The sequence below is a fragment of the Suricata suricatta genome, chromosome 8 (genome assembly GCF_006229205.1).
Source record: "Suricata suricatta isolate VVHF042 chromosome 8, meerkat_22Aug2017_6uvM2_HiC, whole genome shotgun sequence".
In the NCBI taxonomy this organism is placed as follows: Eukaryota; Metazoa; Chordata; class Mammalia; order Carnivora; family Herpestidae; genus Suricata; species Suricata suricatta.
The window spans coordinates 114,786,606-114,805,162 of record NC_043707.1 but is presented as its reverse complement, the minus strand read 5'-3'; the positions used below and the strand labels follow the sequence as shown (position 1 = coordinate 114,805,162).

The 18,557-nt window shown below is 51.3% G+C and overlaps 2 protein-coding genes and 1 long non-coding RNA gene across 9 annotated transcripts; 2 read left to right on the top strand and 1 right to left on the bottom strand.

Annotated features, from left to right (window-relative positions):
* Positions 1-444: 444 nt before the first annotated feature.
* On the bottom strand, positions 445-12,032 carry LOC115298187. 6 transcript variants are annotated; one of them, XR_003911644.1, is made up of 6 exons: positions 7,385-7,472; positions 6,111-6,218; positions 3,279-3,367; positions 2,774-2,833; positions 927-1,094; positions 445-815 (listed from the first exon to the last, which is right to left on the bottom strand). It is a non-coding gene; the product is annotated as an uncharacterized LOC115298187 (long non-coding RNA). The 6 variants fall into 6 exon arrangements; XR_003911642.1 differs by lacking the exons at positions 3,279-3,367; positions 7,385-7,472 and adding an exon at positions 7,531-7,570; XR_003911641.1 differs by lacking the exon at positions 3,279-3,367.
* Positions 7,585-11,348, top strand: TEKT2 (tektin 2). Of its 2 annotated transcripts, none has more exons than XM_029946630.1 (10): positions 7,585-7,677; positions 8,479-8,663; positions 8,745-8,870; positions 9,063-9,268; positions 9,775-9,918; positions 10,000-10,114; positions 10,270-10,377; positions 10,502-10,645; positions 10,793-10,872; positions 11,037-11,348. In XM_029946630.1, exons 2-10 carry the CDS (start codon positions 8,508-8,510, stop codon positions 11,248-11,250), a joined length of 1,293 nt encoding a protein of 430 aa, XP_029802490.1. In that variant the 5' UTR covers positions 7,585-7,677; positions 8,479-8,507; the 3' UTR covers positions 11,251-11,348. The 2 variants fall into 2 exon arrangements, with proteins under 2 accessions (XP_029802490.1, XP_029802491.1); XM_029946631.1 differs by having other exon boundaries at positions 7,620-7,677; positions 8,476-8,663.
* ADPRHL2 (ADP-ribosylhydrolase like 2) lies at positions 12,009-18,294 on the top strand. The gene is made up of 6 exons (XM_029946632.1): positions 12,009-12,253; positions 14,898-14,994; positions 15,268-15,475; positions 15,574-15,758; positions 16,746-16,846; positions 17,460-18,294. Exons 1-6 carry the CDS (start codon positions 12,040-12,042, stop codon positions 17,750-17,752), a joined length of 1,098 nt encoding a protein of 365 aa, XP_029802492.1. The 5' UTR covers positions 12,009-12,039; the 3' UTR covers positions 17,753-18,294.
* Positions 18,295-18,557: the final 263 nt, after the last annotated feature.

Here is an 18,557-nt window from a genome sequence, read left to right as displayed (position 1 = left end):
GACTGACTTAGTTGTTGGAGTGTGGGATTCTTGATCTTGGGGTCATGAGTTTGAGCCCCATGTTGGGCATAGAACTAAAAAAAAAAAAAAAAGGGAGGGAGAGAGGAAGGAATCATAATCTCCACTAAACCAGTTTATGCTTTCCAGAACATCCCTTCTTGCTCTTATGTATTCCCCATCCCCAGACTCTTACAACCCTAACAGTACAGTGTGTTCTTAAAGGATCTTGTTACCAACACTAAAACTAGCTAACTTACTAACAAATGCTAATAAGTGACACTGTATGTGTCAGTTGATAAGTTTGACAGTTGAAGAGAATCACTCTACTGTCAATTTTTGCCCAGTAACTACACTGGTATAGGAAAATATTTTCAAAAATCAGTAGTTATACCCAAAGGCATACAGCTAAGCAGAAATACGTGTAGCAATGACACTGAGACCATGTTCTGAAAAATCACAGAGGCTGTAATGTAGCACAGGTGAAGTGTGGAAAAGCAGCATATTCTTGAGGCACACCTCGGCCAGCCTACTGCTCTGATTGCTTAGGGAGACATGAACTGGACAGGACAGCTCACCGATTGTGTTAGAGCTCAGCTGCCTGAACTTTCTTCAAGAAAAGGGGTGCTCAGAGCAGTACACTTAAGCATGGGCGGAAACGAGGTGGCAGACCAAGGTAAAATTCCAAGGTGGTTTTGATTTTTTGGAGGGGGCCATGCCTTTTGAACTCTAAGTTCTTATGGTCTCCGTGTTTCTGTTGTCCGATCACTTGACAGATTCTTCATGGTTGCTGAGACTTGCATACCTTGGAGATGCTTCTAGAAAATTAATTAGGTTAATTTGTTAATGCCAGGAAAGGGCATTAACATTTTTACAATATTTGATAAGATGTTTTTATCATAAGGGGGGACTGAAACCTTTAGTCTTACCTGTAGGAGGAAAATGATTGTTTTCCTATCTTCCATCATTTTTGTTACATCTACAGTGTCCACGGTCCACAGAGATCACTGCAACACCTTTACCCAGCAGCCCTTTTCTCATACTGGTGTCTATTAAAAGGTCTTCCTCCAAGAATAATGCTTGAGTTCAAAATGTGTCTATAATTATAAACAAAACAAACATATTAGAGGCTTTAATATGACATCTGATTCTCAGCTAAAACAAAATGTAACAGACTTTTTTGCTAAGTCATTTAGAAGTAGCCCAAAAGTATTTGAAACTGCTAAATGTACAGTATTACTCTTTACTATAACATATCTTGCTAAATGAAATTTGCACATTATCTTGCAAACACCAAGACTGAAAACAACATAGCAGTAGTTTTTTGGTTTTGTTTTTTGGAGGTTTGGTTGGGACCATAGGAATAGTTTTGACGCTGTACCATTCAGGCATCATTCTAAATGTCCTTTGTACTTTATACAAATGTAACATTAAAGTTGTTAATTTTTTTAAAGATTTTTCTTATTTTTAAGTAATCTCTGTACCCAACACAGAGCTTGAACTCACAACCCCGAGATCAAGAATCACATGCTCCACTGACCAAGCCAGCCAGGCTCCCAACAAGGTTGTTTAACCATATTTATATATTTTGTTTTGTGACTTTAATTTTTCTAATTTATTTTTGTACTTTCATAAAGATCTTATATTATGAAAGTTGGCCATCTGTGGTATCCTTCTGAATTGTATTTTTAAAAATCTAATAAGAGGTGCTATCTAACCCTTTAATTAAAAAAAAGTATGACTATTGTTTACATTAAGGCCCTTTAGACACTAATTTGAAAATCTGGGGGTGCCTGGGTGGCTCAGTTGAGCGTCCAACTCTTAATTTCTCAGGTCACGACCCCAGGGTCGTGGAAGTAGATGCCACGCTGGGCTCTACACTGAGTGTGGAACCTGCTTGGGATTCTCTCTTCTCTGTCCCTCTCCCCCACTAGCGCTTATTTTCTCTCTCTCTCTCTCTCTCTCTCTCTCTCTCTCTCTCTCTCTCTCTCTCAAATAAAAAATAAAAGAAAACCTGCACAAAAGTATAACATTGTACTTTAAATATGGTAAACTACTTTCCATTCATTTTAACTGAGAGATTTTTCTTTCTTATGCATGAAGAGTGGGCTCTGAGGATAAGAAGAGAAAATCAAGTGGAGGAAAAAAAAAAAACTGTTTCAACCTCTGAGGCAAATCAGCATCAGCTCTATAGTGAAGCAGTAGTCATTTTTGACTAATGTGCTATGTGGAACTATTAACCTTCCTTAAGTCTCTGCCCTGAGGGTCTCAAGACAAGTGGCAGACCAGCAGAAAAGCAAACTGGATAAAAGGCCAGAGTCAAACAGATCCCTCTGGAGTAAGTAATTAATGTACAAGCATAGAAATACTTAAGGTGAAAGAGGTCACCTCTTTCCACCCACTCCGTGTTTAAAATTTTTAAAAAAGGTAGGGGGCCCCTGGCTGGCTCAGTTGTTAGAGCATGTGACTCCTGATTCAAGCCCCATGTTGGCCATAGAGCTTACATTAAAATAAATAAAATAATTTCCTCTGGGACAATGATACCCAATTCTGATGGCAAATAACTTATATGAAACCTCAAGATCTTCCACCAGACCTTGGAGGAGGGTTACTTAACTGTACATAGCCAGACCCAATCCCAATTTAAAGCAAAACTCTTCTAATGTAACACCAAGTTGTTGGTGCTTGAAAAACATTCTCACGACCACAGTTGTCACATTCTAAAACAGGGATTTCCAGAGGGAATGCCAAAGTTTAATTCACTAGTAAACTTCACCTTCAGTCTGCTATCATCTGCCAGCATGTTGGTAAGCTGCTCAGGACTTCACTTTGATTACTTCACATATGACAGCAAAGAAGATGAAAAAAAAAAGGTCTTCAAATTTATTCTTTGCTTTTTCTTCTTAAGAGGGGAAGAAAGGCTGAAACAACAGCTTTTAAGATGTTCAGTTTGGTTTTCTGCATATTGGAAATAACTGATATTTTAGCATGCTACTAAACAGGAAAAGATGAATGAAATTATCACTCATCCTGTGAATTGTCTTTACATTTACTTTCTAGGTTTAAATTAAATAGAAAACAACTTTAAGTCAATACCAAAATAGGAACTGCTGTTTTGTTAGAGATACAGCCACTTAAAAGAAAAAATAAGGCAAGATAATGTATGTGAAATCTTCTCCAGAGAAAAGGAAGTTAATGATCATGGAGAAATTGTAGTCCAGCATTCAGTTAGTTTATAATGTCTTCAGAGATCAAGCAGCATAGTAGGGAATGGCTCATACCTTGGTAGGAATAGTTTGGGCAAGGGCACGAAGTCATACCGTGTTCGCCTCTAGGTAACGGAAGGACACGCCACGGAAGGACACTTAGGCTTTGGGAGACAACACACAAAGTTGGCTGTGCAGGCTATACCTCCAGGAGAGGCAATATCATTACCTTCAGTAGCTAGATGTAGGGGTACCTTATCAAGATTTTTTGTTAAGTTTATGTATTTATTTTGAGAGAGCATGAGCAGGAGAGGGGCAAAGAGAGAGAGAACCCCAAGCTGACAGCACAGAGCATGATGTGGGGCTTGATCCCACAAACTGTGAGATCATGACCTGAGCTGAAACCAGAAATCAGATGCTTAACTGACTGAGCCACCCAGGTGCCCCGAGATACTATTTTTCAGGATAAGATCAGCCAGGGCCACTGGGTGGCTCAGTCGGTTGAGTCCAACTCTTGATTTCGGCTCAGCTCATGATCTCACAGTTTGTGAGATCAAGCTCCATGGCAGGCTCTATGCTGACAGCACAGAGCCTGCTTAGAATTCTCTGTCTCTCTCTGTCTCTCTCTCTCTCTCTCTCTGACCCTCACCCACTCATGCTCTCTCTCAAGTAAGTTAACATTTTTTACAAAGCTCTGCTGACCATTCTTTTATTTAATATTTATTTATTTTTGAGAGAGCGTGCGTGCTTGCAAGAGTAGCGGTGGGGGCAGGGGGTGGGCAAAAAAGATGGGGCCAGAGGATCCAAAGCAGATTCTGTGCTGACAGCAGAGAGCCAGATGAGGGGCTCAAAATCATGACCTGAGCCAAGTTGGATGCTTAAGCAACTGAGCCACCCAGGCACCCCAGTTAGAGTACTTTTGCACGCTGTTCTGATTCGATAGAAGTTGTGCTCTCTGAGGATTTGAATCACTGGAATTCACTAAATTAGGTAATCTCTGATATTTACTGGAAGGAGAAAATTGAGTACAGAGAAGATACATATTACAGTACTTCACGGATTTTAAGAGAAAATGGTGTGTTGTTGCCAAGGCACTTCATGTCTCCTGTAGCTAAATCTCAAGCACTTTTTAAAAAAAGTGACAAGGTAACAGTCTTCTATTTCATGCCTTTTTTCACATTTTAAAAAACGTCTTCCTTCATTGTCTATATCTCTAGCATCCTTTAAAACTCACGAGAATGCTGAACGGATACTTAGGTTCTTTAACTCTGAAGAGAAGGAAGAGCCAACTGAGGAACACCACAGCCAGACATGTGCCAGTCAGGCTCATATGCCTCCTCTTTCTAATATTCATACAGGATGTGGCTGCTTTATCTAAGAGCTTCATTCCCAGGGGAATGCACATATTAAATAGGGAAATGATGCATATTTCTGCCGTAAACTGAGAGTAACCCACTGCAGGGATATAATGTATAAAACCTGTACGAGGATACCTTTGAGCAAACGGGGCTCTATTCATATATGTCCACCTGAGACCAGATACCATCATGATCACAAAACACAGAGCATAAAGCTGCCCACAAGGTTTTGTTTAAAATAAATTTCCTATCTCATTTCAAAAAAATCCACAAGTCCCCCTAAAAGAGCCAAAAATATCCCCTGCTTGGAGGGGTCGTGATAATTTGTGGGCTGCCTGATCCCGATGTTGGCCTTTCTTAGTTCTTTCACCAACCCAGGCAGCCATTTGCTCAGCTAGGATACCCCTTCCCTCCAAATGGTAAATGTCTTCTGACATAAGTTTTCTCTTAGCAGAAAAGTGGACACTTAGAGCTGACATCAGCTGAAGCATCCAGAAGGCCTCAGGGCTTTCATCAGAATCCATCTTCGCCAAAAAAATGCCTTACTGTTGAATGCACTGGAGTGCTGCCAGGAATGTGCCAAGGTCTGAAATTCGTCAGCGCTTTTGATTATTAAACATGATCTAAACTGCAGAGAGGTAAACATCACAATAACAGAGTGGTTTCTTGGTGTTTCTAGTACAAAGTGATAGAACATGGCATCACTCATTCTTATCACTCCATTTTTCTTGGTCCAATCCATCAGCTGCCTGGCCTTCTCTGCTAATATCTTCTTCCTTTGGCCAGGATGTGCAGGAACCTCATGAGTCATGAATACCAAGGCCACCACCATAGTTAGAGATACATGCCAAAGCCACCACCATTCTGCCATATATGTTTACTTCTTTCCATTATAAAATGTTTCAAAACATAAACTAAAATTTCTTAATTTCTTCCAGTAATTAATTCGTCCAATACCTAGTTTGTGAGACATATATTAGAGCTTAGAAAATATTCTGCCTTAAGGAAAAAGAAAAGAAAAGAAAAGAAAATATTCGGTGGGGGGAAAATACATTCCACGGTCAGAAAGTTTGGGAAATGTTCTAGCCTCAGTCTTCCTCAAGCACTCCAGACTCACATCTCTAACTGCCAGCCAGACAGTGCCTGGATCTGCCACACCCCAGACTTCTGAAAAGCCAAAGTCATCTTCCCCTGGCCTACCAAGCTCCCTTGGTTCTCCCCTCTTTCCTCTGTAGAGGATCACACCATCCCACCAATCACTGGGGTGTTAAAACTAAGGACTCTTCAGGGACCTCTTTCCCTCATCTATCAAACCTGAGCTTGGTGCCCCAGTTCAGGTTTGATAGATGAGCGTGGCTCAGTGGTTGAGCATCTGACTTTGGCTTAGGTCGTGACCTCACAGTACCTGACCTTGAGCCCTGGATCAGGCTTGCTGCTGTCAGCATGGAGCCTGCTTTGGATCCTCTGTGCCCCGCCCCCCTTCTCTCTCTCTGCACCTCCCCTGCTCACACATAGTCTCTCTCTCAAAAATAAAATAAAAACATCAAACCTGAACTTGGCCTCTGGAGTAGACTGCCTGGGTTTGAATCCAGGCTCTACCATGAAGTTATGTGACCTTAGACACGTTCCTCACTTCTCTGTGCCTCAGTTTTCTCGCCTGTAAGACGAACATGGTAATAGCACCCACCTCCTAGGATCATTCAGCCTGTGGGGGAGAGTATCCTTGCCTCCCTGTCGATTTCCAGAGCCACCACTAGAGGCAGTGTAGTGTTCTCACAGGGAGAAGGTGAACCGGGGTTTCCTCCACTCCGGTCTTTTGCAGTGCCAGTCTCCAGTTGCGTGTGAAAACGGGGATAGTGCCTACCTCCCCTATTAGTTATCGATATTAAATGTCAACATTTCCCAAGGCCTAGAACAGTACTGGCATGGTTGAATTTTTTTCCTCCTCTTAAAAAAACGGTTTGATTTTGGAGGTACCTGGGTGGCTCAGTCGATTAAGCCACAGACTTTGGCTCAGGTCATGGTTTTATGGTGAATTCAAACCTTGCATGAGGCTCTCTGCTGTCAGCATGGAGCCTGCTTCAGATCTTCTGTTCCTGTCTCCTTCTGCCCACCCCCACCTCACACACACATGATCCCTCTCTCTCCCAAAAATAAAAATAAACATTTAAAAAAAGGTTGGATTTTTGTAATATGTAGAATTTTTTGCTTTTATTGACAGAGAGTGTGGAGGGGAGGGACAAAGAGAGGGAGAAAGAATTCCAAAGGGGCTCTGCACTGTCAGTGCAGAACCTGATGTAGGACTCGAACCCTGGACCAAACTGGGAGATCATGGCCTGAGCTGAAATCAAGAGTCAGAGCTTAACCTACTGACCCAACCAGGCACCCCTCTCGAATTGTTGAATCACTATATTGTACACCTGAAACTAATAGAACACTGTATGTTAACTATCCTGGAACTAAAAGACCTAAAACAACAAAAAAAATGGCTGGATTTTAAACTTTGCTTCTAACACTCCCGTTACCTGCCCCCGGGGATGCGGCCTCTCCAAATACAAGCATCATTCCATCTCTGCCGTCAGGCAGATGGAGACACTTCTTGGGCAATCCAGGACCGAAGGAATGTGTGTCAGTAATGTTGAATAAATAAACATATAATTTCTGGATACTACCTGTTGGGGATTGAGCCCGAGCTGGAGATTACTTTTTTAATGTACTGTGTTTATGTGTGTATATGTAAAGTACTGTGTGTGTGTGTATATATATATATATACATACATACATATATATATAATATATTATAAAATACGTATATATATTTACCATGTCGATGCATAACTTTTATCAAAATATAAATGTTTAACGTGTAAATGGAGTAAACGGGATATCCGATGCCGTCCTCTCGGCATCCGGCCCTCACGCCCCCACGCCCGCCGGCCGCCCCAGCCCTGCGGCCCCCACTGCCCTACCCGTCGAGCCTCCCGCCTCGCGGAGCGGCCCCGCGCAGACCAACCAAACAGCCGGCGGAGGTAAGGCGAGCGCGGAGGGCGGGTGCCTAGCAACCGGGGGCGCGGAACAGAGGCGCTTGGCGAGGCGGAAGAGCCAGCGGGCTGGAGGTGAGAGGGCGAGCCGAGCGGGGCGGGTGGTGGGCTCTCCCTAAGCCGGGCGCCCTCCCTCTCCCCCCCTCCTCCTCCTTTCTCGGCGCCTGCGCCGGGATATTAATTCAAACCAAGGATGAACATCGGGTGGAGGGTCGGGGTCGGGGGGAGCCGGGGCCAGAGACGGACCCCAGTTCCTCCCAATGGGAGCCCTCACACAGCCCCCCTTCCTCCTCCCACAAAAGGTGGAGGGAGGAAGTGGGACGACCTTATGGGGAGGGAGCCACCCTCCCTCACCACAACCCCCTAGTGCCAACCTGTGTCCCTTGCAAAACTAGTTCGTCCTCTCCTTGCATGGAGAACAGGGCTTCTCCTCTTAGAGCCCAGGGTCCTGGCCCAAAGCTGGCGTGAAAGAAGAAAAGAAAGTTCCACAGACTTGGCTGCTGGAAGCAGGGGTGAAACCTGGATTAAGGGCTATTTTCTCTGCTAACCACCCTCCCTCCACCAGCCTCACTAAGGACTTGGCAACACACACACACACACACACACACACACACACACACACACACACGGATTCCATTGTCCCCTTTCACCATTTCCAGGACCTGCAGGGTCCAGGAGTTTATGCCCGTGGATGCATGGATGGGAGGAAACTTGGCGAATGCCTCCCACAAAGCTAGTTGAGGCAGGGCTGTCCCCAAGTAGGCTTCCCACAGGAAGTAGTCTGGCACCATATGGACAGAAGCATGTTCTTTGGATCCAGAACAGGATTTCTTGAGCGGTCTCCCGCAGCCTCGTTTTTTTTTCCCTCTCCAGCAGAGGTGGGTGATTGGAACAGGCCTAGCACCATGGCCGCGCTGAGCGTCAAGCCCAGTCACCGATTCCAGTTGCCGGACTGGCACACCAACAACCACCTGCTGTCCACCAATGCCGAGCGGCAGCGAGATGCTTCGCACCAGATCCGCCAGGAGGCCCGCGTCCTCCGCAATGAGACAAACAACCAGGTTGGAGGCCAGAGCCTAGTTGGGTGGGCAAAGGGAGAGCCCCAACCCTACACCCTCTTTATCTGTCTGTGTCTCTTCCAGACCATTTGGGATGAACAGGACAATAGGACTCGACTGACCGAGAGGATTGATACTGTCAACCGTTGGAAGGAGATGCTGGACAAGTGTCTGACAGATTTAGATGCTGAGATCGACGCTCTAACACAGGCAGGGAGCCAGGGCAGGGTGCCCGGAGACCCTGCCACAAGGACCTCCCCACCCTCCCCACAAGTGCACCCTTGATGAGGGTACTGGGCAGCATGTCTGTCTGAGTTACCCACTGGCCCCTCTGCTAAAGTGGGGATGAGAGCTGCTTTGCCCTGAAAGGCCCACTAGCATCCTGTGCCCTCCCCCTTCTAGATGAAAGAGTCAACAGAGCAAAACCTGCAGGCCAAGAACCTGCCTCTGGATGTGGCCATCGAGTGCCTGACCCTGCGGGAGAGTCGGCGCGACATTGATGTGGTGAAGGATCCTGTGGAGGAAGAGCTGCACAAAGAGGTGGAGGTCATTGATGCCACCAAGAAGGCTTTGCAACAAAAGATTAGCCAGGCCTTCGAGAAGCTCTGGTGAGGGCGCTGTATCATTCCCACGTTCACCTGCACTTGAAGGCTGTGTGTATTGCGTGTGAAACGTGTATCGCGGCTAATGAGCAGCTGGCTCTCAGGCTGCCTCCTGCCCCTGCTGTGCCCCTGGCAGAAGCCACTCGCTGGTTTTAGCGCTTCTCCCACCACCTGGACACGGTCTCAGAATGCTTCCCACGACTCTGCTTTAGGCCGCCGTCACCAACAGATGGGAAGCATGAGAGAGGAAGCCTATTTACCACCCCCAAGGACCTTCTTGTGAGCGTGTGTGTGTGTGCACCTCCGTGGCTGTAGCTACACACGTGCCCCTGTGAGTGTGCGCAAGCATGTGGCTGTCACTGTTTTGTCCGTAGGGACCTCCCGGAGCTGTGCTGGCCTTGGTCTGCACTGTCAGCCCTGCTGGCCCAGCCCTCATGTCCCTTCAGTATGATGGGGGCTATGTCCTGGGACCTTGGGGGGACGGTTCCTGATGGAATCTGGCCCTTCCCCAGCCTCCTGCAGGAAGTCCGACAGCAGCTGAACTCTGACCATAGGGACAAAATGGAGACATTGGACATTGACAGAACCTGCCTGTCTCTCAACCTCAAGTCCCCCAACATCTCTCTGAAGGTTAATCCCACACGTGTCCCCAATGGGTAAGAAGTGTTTCACCCAGTTTCTCCTCCCCACCTCACAGGCCATACTCTTATGACCCCAGTGTCTCCTACCACCCGCAGCTCCTCCACCCTCCAGCAGTGGGATGACTTCAGCCAGTTCAACAAAGACCGGGCAGAGGCTGAGATGAAAGGAGCGGTAGAGCTGAGGGAGGCCATCGCCCTAACTATTGCCGAGGTGACCTGCCACTCCCTACACCCTGCTCTCCCATGGCTAGTTGGTGGCCCAGCTGTTCCCTGTTGGCCAAGTGGCATGCCATCCCCTCACCTGAGCAATTTCCTCAATGGCCATGAGCTTACACCCTCCCTGTGACCTGCCTCTCTGTCCTTTAGACCAACAACGAACTTGAAGCCCAGAGGGTCGCAACAGAATTTGCCTTCAGGAAGCGACTGAGGGAGATGGAGAGAGTGTACAGTGAGCTCCGGTGGCAGGAGAAGAATGTGAGCCTCCTCTGAAACCCTGGGGCTGGATGTCCTGCTGTGGGATGAGAGCCCACAGGAAGCCCTGGGCGAGGTGCACCACGGTGGGTTCAGTGGGTGGAGACCAGTCATCCTGTCTCTGCAGACCTTGGAAGAGATCACCGAGCTGCAGGAGGACATCCGGCACCTGGAGGAGGATCTGCGCAGGAAGTTGCAGAACCTGAAGCTATGCCATACCCGACTGGAGTCCAGAACTTACCGGCCCAGTGTGGAGCTCTGCCGGGACCAGGTGCGCGGGCTCCCCTGCTAAGACTTCCTCAGGACCCCCTGCCCCAGCGCATGTGCCTGGCAGAGCAGGGGTGCTGGTGGAGGGCAGCACCCAAACTCAAGGAGAGTACACTGACCTGGGCCTCCCAACCCACTCCCCCACCCCTAGGCACAGTACGGCCTCACCGACGAGGTTCACCAATTAGAGGCAACCATCACTGCCCTGAAGCAGAAGCTGGCACAAGCACAGTAAGTTTGGGGAGTGGGCAGCAGGGAAGGGAGACCCCTCCAACCCACGGGGCCTTTGCTGCCTTCTGGCTTCCTCGATGTCTTCCTGACTGAAGGCCAGAGAGCTTTGCCCCAAGCTCCCAGCGTCACACAGGGGTGATGGGTTGATCATGCGTCCTCCCTAGAGATGCACTGGATGCTCTCTACAAGCACCTGGCCAGGCTGCAGGCTGACATCGCCTGCAAAGCCAACTCCATGCTATTGGACACCAAGTGCATGGACACCCGTCGGAAGCTGACTGTGCCTGCTGAGAAGTTTGTGCCTGAGGTGGACACCTTCAGCCGGACCACAAACCGCACCCTGAGTCCACTCAAAAGCTGCCAGCTGGAGCTGGTCTAGTGTTGGGGGGCTGAGGGATGAAGGGAAGGTCAGATGGGAGATAGAAGGTTGGGGGAGGGATGGAGAGAATGAATCTAATAAATGTGGTTCTCAGTCCAGATGGTTTTCTGGTGCTACTGCACGTGGCCAGCAGGGAGCGAGAAGCCTCCTGGCCGTCCTGTGTGTGGAAGAGCAAAGCTGAGGAACGTCATCCCTGCAAGCTCCTTGTTCTCCCTCTCATTTCCTTCCCCCCTCCCTCCTCAGGGAAGCCATCTCTGGACTAGGCCAGCATCCCCTGGGCTCTAGCGGTGTGACCGCTCACCATCTTTGCTCCAGCTGGACCCTTGCCTCCCCTCCTGATGCCTAGGAGAGCCCAGAGTGGGGAGCGGTGGGGGGTGGGGATAGGACAGGCCTAAGGGAGCCAAGAGCTGGGACAGCCCAGGGGAGGGCTGGGATTGCTGGGGCCCAGAGCGAGGCTTCCTAAAAGCAGGTCACGGGAGCAGGGGGATGGAGATAGTGGCCTGAAGGGCTGCCATGGTCCGCTGCTCTGGCTCAGGGCCCTCCTCTCAGCGACCCTTTAGTGGCCAGCCCGCCCATCTGTGACATTTACAGGAGAATGGGGCTGAACACCGAAGCCAGGCCTAAACCAGTGATGCCTACCCCCGCATTTGCGTCTCCGGGCCGCTGGGCGGCACTGTGGGCGCGGAGAGGCGCCGAGGCTCCGGGCCGCTGGGTGGCGCTGTGGGGCTGGCGGGAAGCGTTGCCCTGGGGCGCGCCGGTAGTACCGGAAGTGGCGACTGTCCCGCGTGGATGGCGGTGGCGGCGGCGATGACGGCGGCGGGCTGCGCAGGGGCTGGGGCGGCCCGCTCCCTCTCTCGCTTCCGAGGCTGCCTGGCCGGCGCGCTGCTCGGGGACTGCGTGGGCTCTGTCTACGAGGCGCACGACACCGTCACCCTGACGTCAGTCCTCCGTCACGTCCAGAGCCTGGAGCCGGACCCGGGCTCGCAGGGGAGCGCGCGGACAGGTGGGCGGGGCCGGGTGCACGTGAGGCCGCGGAGGCCCGAGTTCGGCGGGGGCCTCGGGGCGGGAGGGACAGGCATCGGAGATAAGGCCGCCCGGGGCTGCAGGGGCCGGGTCTGGACGAGCCACAGGCGGCTCGGACTCAGCACGTTGGCATTCGAGGCCCAGCTTCGCACGTCTCGCCCCAGCTCGCGGCCTGGCAACACCGTTCTTTCAGCCTCGCAAGCCGAAAACCCGGGTGTCATTCTCCTGCATTGCGCCTGGTCCAGTGTATACACCGCTGCCGATTTTGCCTGTTCTACCCAGTTCTCCCGAATCACATTCTCCACACATCAGGGAGCACCGGAAGCTCAGCAGTGATCTTCCCTTACCCTCAGAATAGAACCAGATTCCTTAGCCTGTCCTGCCTGTCCGGCCCTCGCTTGACTCTCCAGCGTCACCTTCTACCCGCTTTGGCCTTGCTTTCTGCACTCAGCTCCTCTCACCCCAGTTCGCTGTAGCCCAGCTTCGTCGGTGCTGTGCCACGTGTATCAACCCTGTCTCCCCTCCACTGCTCTCCTTGTGCACCTGGGGCCTGCCTCAGGCCTCTGACCAGTGTCAGGTCTGAGGTCAAGGGGAGGATGATTCTTGGAGAGCATGTAGAATAGTAAGCAAAAGGGGTCATACTCGGAACCCTGAAGGAGCAAACGGAACTAGGGAGGGAAATGGTTTGATAGGAGTTGAAGGGGAAGGGCATGGGTGTCGGCAGTACCCCAGAGAATTGCAAGATGGGGACACTCCTTAGTGGTGTCATGCTACAGAGAGGTTCAGTAGAACGAAGTCTGGTTCCGAAAAGCATTTTCAGTACAAGGGGAGCCTGAGTGGCTCAGTCGGTTAAGCGTCTGACTTTGGGGTTTGTGTGTTCGAGCCACCGGCATCAGGCTCTGTGCTGGCAGCTCAGAGCCTGGAGCCTGCTTTGGATTCTGTGTCTGCCTCTCTCTCTCTCTCTCTGCCCCTCCCCTGCTTATTCTCTCTCTCTCTCTCTCTCTGAAAAATAAAAAATAAACATTTTTTAAAGGCATTTTCAGTAGAACATTGAAACCTGGAAGTTAGATTTCAGTGGGTTTAGGAAGAAGTAGAAGGAGGAAATAGAGTATGGTTTGGAATGATGGGAGACAGAGCCAGGAGCCTTGGTTGAGGCAAAGATAAGATGGAGGGATGGTTTCTAATTTCATCTTCAGTTTGATGTTAAGATGAAGGGAAAAACATTTTAGGTTGGCAGGTGTTCCAGGACCTTTTGGGTGCAAGTAGCAGAAAACTCAGAATGACCTAAGCAAAAAGAGAATTTATTGGGTGACATAGCTGAGAAGTCCAGAGGTAGGTCTGGCTTTGTGCAGAGCTGAAATCCAGGGGCTCAAGTCACGTCCTCAAGACCCAGCTCCTCTCGGTCAGATCCAAGATCCATGTTATTCCAGGTTGGCTTCCCTCGCTCTAGAGGCAGAGGAAGAGTATGCAGCAGCCCCAGCAGAAGTCCCAGATTGTGTCTCCCCAGCCTGGCTTGGCCATCTGTCCATCCCTGAACAAAGGCATAGGGGATGCTATTTGAGGAGGCTACTGGTGGGCTGAACCTTAAGCCCTAATCACACGGGCTGAGGATGGTAATGAAGTGGGTCCCTGGGGAAGGCAGGGCACAGGAAACACAAAGGGAGAATGGGTGTTGCTCCGTCACATAGGGAGGGGTTGAGGGGACAGGAGAGAAGAGGAAGAACAAGTCCCCTGAGGGGCTGGGCTGGGTGGACAGGAACAGAGACTCACTTGGTCAAGGGTGTGGCTGTGGGGAAGAGGCCTGTTGATGCCTCTTCCTAGAGAGTGAAGAAGAAAAAGTGAAGGGGGGGGTTGCCATACACAGGAGTGGGGATGAGGGCTCACGAGGGAGTGTGCTTCCTTCTCTGTAGCCCTCTCTTCCTGCAGTACAACCACGTCCCAGTCCCTTGCTGGCTCACAGCCTGCTTGGGACGACTTCATATAACCAGTGTTGCCAAGTCAGGTGTGCCAGAGCAGTGCTCCCAGCACCGAGGAGGAGGAGGAGGACGGGGGGGAGGGAGGGTCGGCCCAGGCCCCAGGGTTGGCTCTGAGGCTGTGGAGGGGAGCAGTGGGATGTAAGAGAGACGCGGAGGGAAGGGGGCTACGGGGAAGGGATGCCAAGGCAGTGAATTTGGCCTAATCCTGAAAGCAACAGACAGCCATTTTGAGCAGGAGAGTGAGTTGAGGAAAGTGATAGTCTTCTTTGAGGAAGAATTTTCTGGCTGCACATATAGGCTGGGTTGGAGGGTGGGGGTGGTGCAGGAGAGCTGGTCAGGGGGCGGAAGGGAGCAGATTTTCCTTGGGAAGTCAGCAGGTCATAACGGACTCAGAATAAGGAATTGCTGAAAATCCCAGAACCTGCAGCCTGGGAAACTGGGCCGGAGTGAGAGACTGACTTCAGGCATTCTAGAACTGGCAAAAGTGGGAGACCAGGGGTGCTTGGTTCAATCAGTGCAGCTCTTGATCTTTAAGCCCCACATTGGATGTAGAGCTTACCTTAAAAAGGGGGAGAGGGGTGGGCAGGAGGCCAAAGCCACCACCTTCAAGCCCTGCAGTGTGGTCTCACCCCCACCCTGTCCCTGCAGAAGCACTGTACTACACAGATGACACGGCCATGGCCAGGGCCCTGGTGCAGTCCCTGCTGGCCAAGGAGGCCTTCGACGAGGTGGACATGGCTCACAGGTGAGGGGGATGAACCCAGGGTGAGGCAAAGCAGGTGGGCAGAATAACTGCGCTGCTTGACCAGAGGGATGGTGTTGGGGCATGCTGGGACACCCCGCTGCCCTCAGTAGGACGCTGTAATGCTGCCGTGGCTTCCCAAGCCAGAGGTGCCAGCCCTGCTGGGACAGGTGCCTGAAGTCCCTAATGCATCCTCTTTTCCCAGCAGCCGGAGTTCTCTCCCACCCCTGACAGGCATCGTTTCAACCCTAATCCTGTCTCCATCCTGTCCCCTAGATTTGCTCAGGAGTACAAGAAAGACCCTGACCGGGGTTATGGCGCTGGAGTAGTCACTGTCTTCAAGAAGCTCCTGAGCCCCAAGTGCCGTGACGTCTTCGAGCCTGCCCGGGCCCAGTTTAACGGGAAAGGCTCCTACGGCAACGGGGGTGCCATGCGGGTGGCCGGCATCTCGCTGGCCTACAGCAGAGTCCAGGACGTGCAGAAGGTAATCCAGGCGGGCTGGCTGCGGGGCTCCCCACCCCCCTTCTCTGCAGGTCGGGTTCTGTGACAGCAAGTCTTTTGCCTCCGCTGCCTCTGCCCTAGTTTGCCCGGCTCTCAGCCCAGCTGACACACGCCTCCTCCCTGGGCTACAATGGCGCCATCCTGCAGGCCCTGGCCGTGCACCTGGCTTTGCGGGGGGAGTCATCCAGGGAGCACTTCCTCCAACAACTCCTGGGCCACATGGAAGAGCTGGAGAGTGACACCCAGTCTGTCTCAGATGCCAGGGAGTGAGTATGTGGGGTGGAGGCAGGCTGGAAGGCTGTTTATGGGTGTGGGTGCATGGCAGCATCCTGTGGCATGGCCACGGTTTTAAGTTCATTTATTTATTTTGAGAGAGAGAGAGTTCACACTCGTGTGTGCGAGCAGGAGAGAGGGGGAGAGAGAGAATCCCAAGCAGGTGCTGAGCTGTCAGCACAGAGCCTGACATAGGGCTTGATCTCATGAATCGTGAAATCATGACCTGAGCCAAAATCAAGAGTCAGATGCTGGGGCGCCTGGGTGGCTCAGTCAGTTAAACATCCAGCTCTTGATTTCGGCTTAGGTCATGATCTCATGGTTTGTGAGATCGAGCCCCACATTGGGCTCGGTGCTGATATCGTTGGGCCTCCTTGGGATTCTCTTTCTCCTCTCTCTGTGCCTCCCCTGCTCATGCTCTCTCACTCACTCATGCGTGCACTCTCTCTCTCAAAATAAATAAATATTTTTTCTAAATCCTCACATATTAAAAAAAAAAAAAGAGGGGCGCCTGGGTGGTTCATTCGGTTAAGCATCCCCCTTCACCTCAGGTCATGATCTCAAGGTTCATGAGTTTGAGGCCCACATTGGGCTCACTGCTGTTAGCACAGAGTCCACTTCGATCCCTGTCTCCCTCTCTCTCTGCCCCTCCACCACCTCTTCCCTCTCAATTTTTCTAAATAAACATTAAAAAAAAAGAATTGGATGCTTAACCAGCTGAGCCACCAAGGCGCCCCTGAAACCTCCCTTCTTTAATTGCAGACTCTTAGGAGCGGTGGGAAGAGCCCCTTTGCCTTGACTCTGCTTCCAGGCTCTTAAGGTCCCAGGGAATAAAAAAGGCAGCTCACACCTAGCCCTCTCCCACTTCTCAGAGTGTCAGCCTGATCATATCCCACCTCACCCTCCCACACCCCTTCCCCTGCCTTCCATCTCCACACTGCAGGCTTCAGCCTCCCTGACATCCCACCCCTGACCCACAGGTTGGGCATGGAGGAGCGTCCCTACTCCAGCCGACTGAAGAAGATTGGAGCCCTTCTAGAGCAAGACTCCGTGACCAGAGAGGAGGTGGTTTCTGAGCTAGGTTGGTAGATGCCCCGCCCCCGTCACTTGTCGTCCTCACAGCTGGGCCTGGGCGTGGGGCAGGACAGGACCCTGGAGGCATGCCCACTCTCCTGTTTTTGCCTGGGGCTGCCAGCTCTGTGCAGGCCTTGTGCAGGGCTTTAAGCACAACAGCTTCTTGCTCTGGTGCTCCTCTAGGGCTGCAGCACCTTCAGCCTTACAGAGAAATGTCCCCAGAAATGGCAGGTGGCTACTGGTTTGGATGGTTGGTGTTGATAACCGTTGCTTTACAGGGCACTTGTCCTGTGTTCTGGGCACCGTGCAGAACACTCCACCTGTGGCCTGCTTCACCCCCGCACCATCCCTGTGCAAGTCTCTGACTTCAGTCGTTCTCTGCCCGAGGTGTTGAATCCCAGAAACAGGAATCTTCGCCATTAGGGAACTTTCCTGATCCCAGGGCTAGCAGTGGAGGAGAGCCAGGATTTGAGCCTGGGTAGTCTAATTCTGGAGCCCGTGGTCTGAATCATGGCCCAGCTTGAAGCTGAGATTATTGGCTTGGAGTGAATGGCCAGAAGAAGCTTAGGGACATAGAGAGTGGGTGAGTGTCATGTCCCCATACGTTGGCTTCCCTACAGGGAATGGCATTGCTGCCTTCGAATCTGTGCCCACTGCCATCTACTGCTTCCTGCGCTGCATGGAGCCTGACCCCGAGATTCCCTCTGCCTTCAACAGTCTCCAGAGGACTCTTATCTACTCCATCTCCCTGGGGGGGGACACAGACACCATTGCCACCATGGCTGGAGCCATCGCCGGGGCCTATTATGGGATGGAACAGGTGCCAGAGAGCTGGCAGCAAAGCTGTGAGGGCTATGAGGAGACAGACGTCCTGGCCCAGAATCTGCACCGGCTCTTCCAGAAGAGTCTGTGAGGGCCATGCTGCTGGGGCTCCGCTGTGTCCAGCAGGGCCAACTACAGCTCAGATTGGAAACCCAGAGGCCCCCCCGGGGGCACAGGTGGCTGCCTCCATCATCCTGCTGTGTGGGCGGAGCACAGTGCTGGGGCGGGGCCCCTGGGGGAGGTCACGGGACATGAGCATGGAGGGCTGGTGCCTCCACGATGCCCGGTTTCCGGCTCACTGCAGAGCCTGGGGCAAGCCTGGCTCCTCGGGCACAAGGGAGGGACCTGGGCAGCTTTGATCATGGAAGGGTATTTGTGGCATTTTCCTTTATGATCTAAGACATGGGGTTGGGTGGGGGGCAGAAATGATGGGCAGTAGCATCATTTCTCCTTGTTGGGATTTAGTCAGTTTGCCAGAAAGCACGTCTGTGGGCAGAGCCTCAGGCAGTAAGTTGACAGGGTCGGAAGCCAGCACTTGGCACCCAGCTGCTGTAGATGGGTGGCCCTTGCTGTCATGGGTACTAAGAGCTTCCAGCAGAACTCCCAGCAATAAACAGTTGTCCGTAAATCCTACCACTGGTTCCTAAATCTCTCCTGTGCCCTGAATGGATTCTCTCCACCCCGAGCCACCCTTGACCTTCTCAAGCCTGGCGCCTCTTTATCGGCTCTGCCAGGAGTTAGGAACACAAGGCTGCTGAGGTGTCCGGCAGATCCCCCAGTTCTCCTGTGGTTGCACAGTCATTCGGCCAGGAAGGGCAGAGGGGGCATGGTTTGGTCCTTTGGTCACTCAGATTGGCCCAGGCGGTGGGTAAGACAAGCCAGCTGTCCCTGGTCTC

Excerpts from the sequence above, each read along its gene's own strand:
- ADPRHL2 (XM_029946632.1), top strand. The coding sequence starts at position 12,040 with ATGGCGGTGGCGGCGGCGATGACGGCGGCGGGCTGCGCAGGGGCTGGG. Across the intron at positions 12,254-14,897 it reads GCAGGGGAGCGCGCGGACAG|AAGCACTGTACTACACAGAT; the intron begins GTGGGCGGGGCC and ends CTGTCCCTGCAG. Across the intron at positions 14,995-15,267 it reads GAGGTGGACATGGCTCACAG|ATTTGCTCAGGAGTACAAGA; the intron begins GTGAGGGGGATG and ends CCTGTCCCCTAG.
- TEKT2 (XM_029946630.1), top strand. The coding sequence starts at position 8,508 with ATGGCCGCGCTGAGCGTCAAGCCCAGTCACCGATTCCAGTTGCCGGAC. Across the intron at positions 10,115-10,269 it reads TCGCCCTAACTATTGCCGAG|ACCAACAACGAACTTGAAGC; the intron begins GTGACCTGCCAC and ends TCTGTCCTTTAG. Across the intron at positions 10,646-10,792 it reads TGGAGCTCTGCCGGGACCAG|GCACAGTACGGCCTCACCGA; the intron begins GTGCGCGGGCTC and ends CCCCACCCCTAG.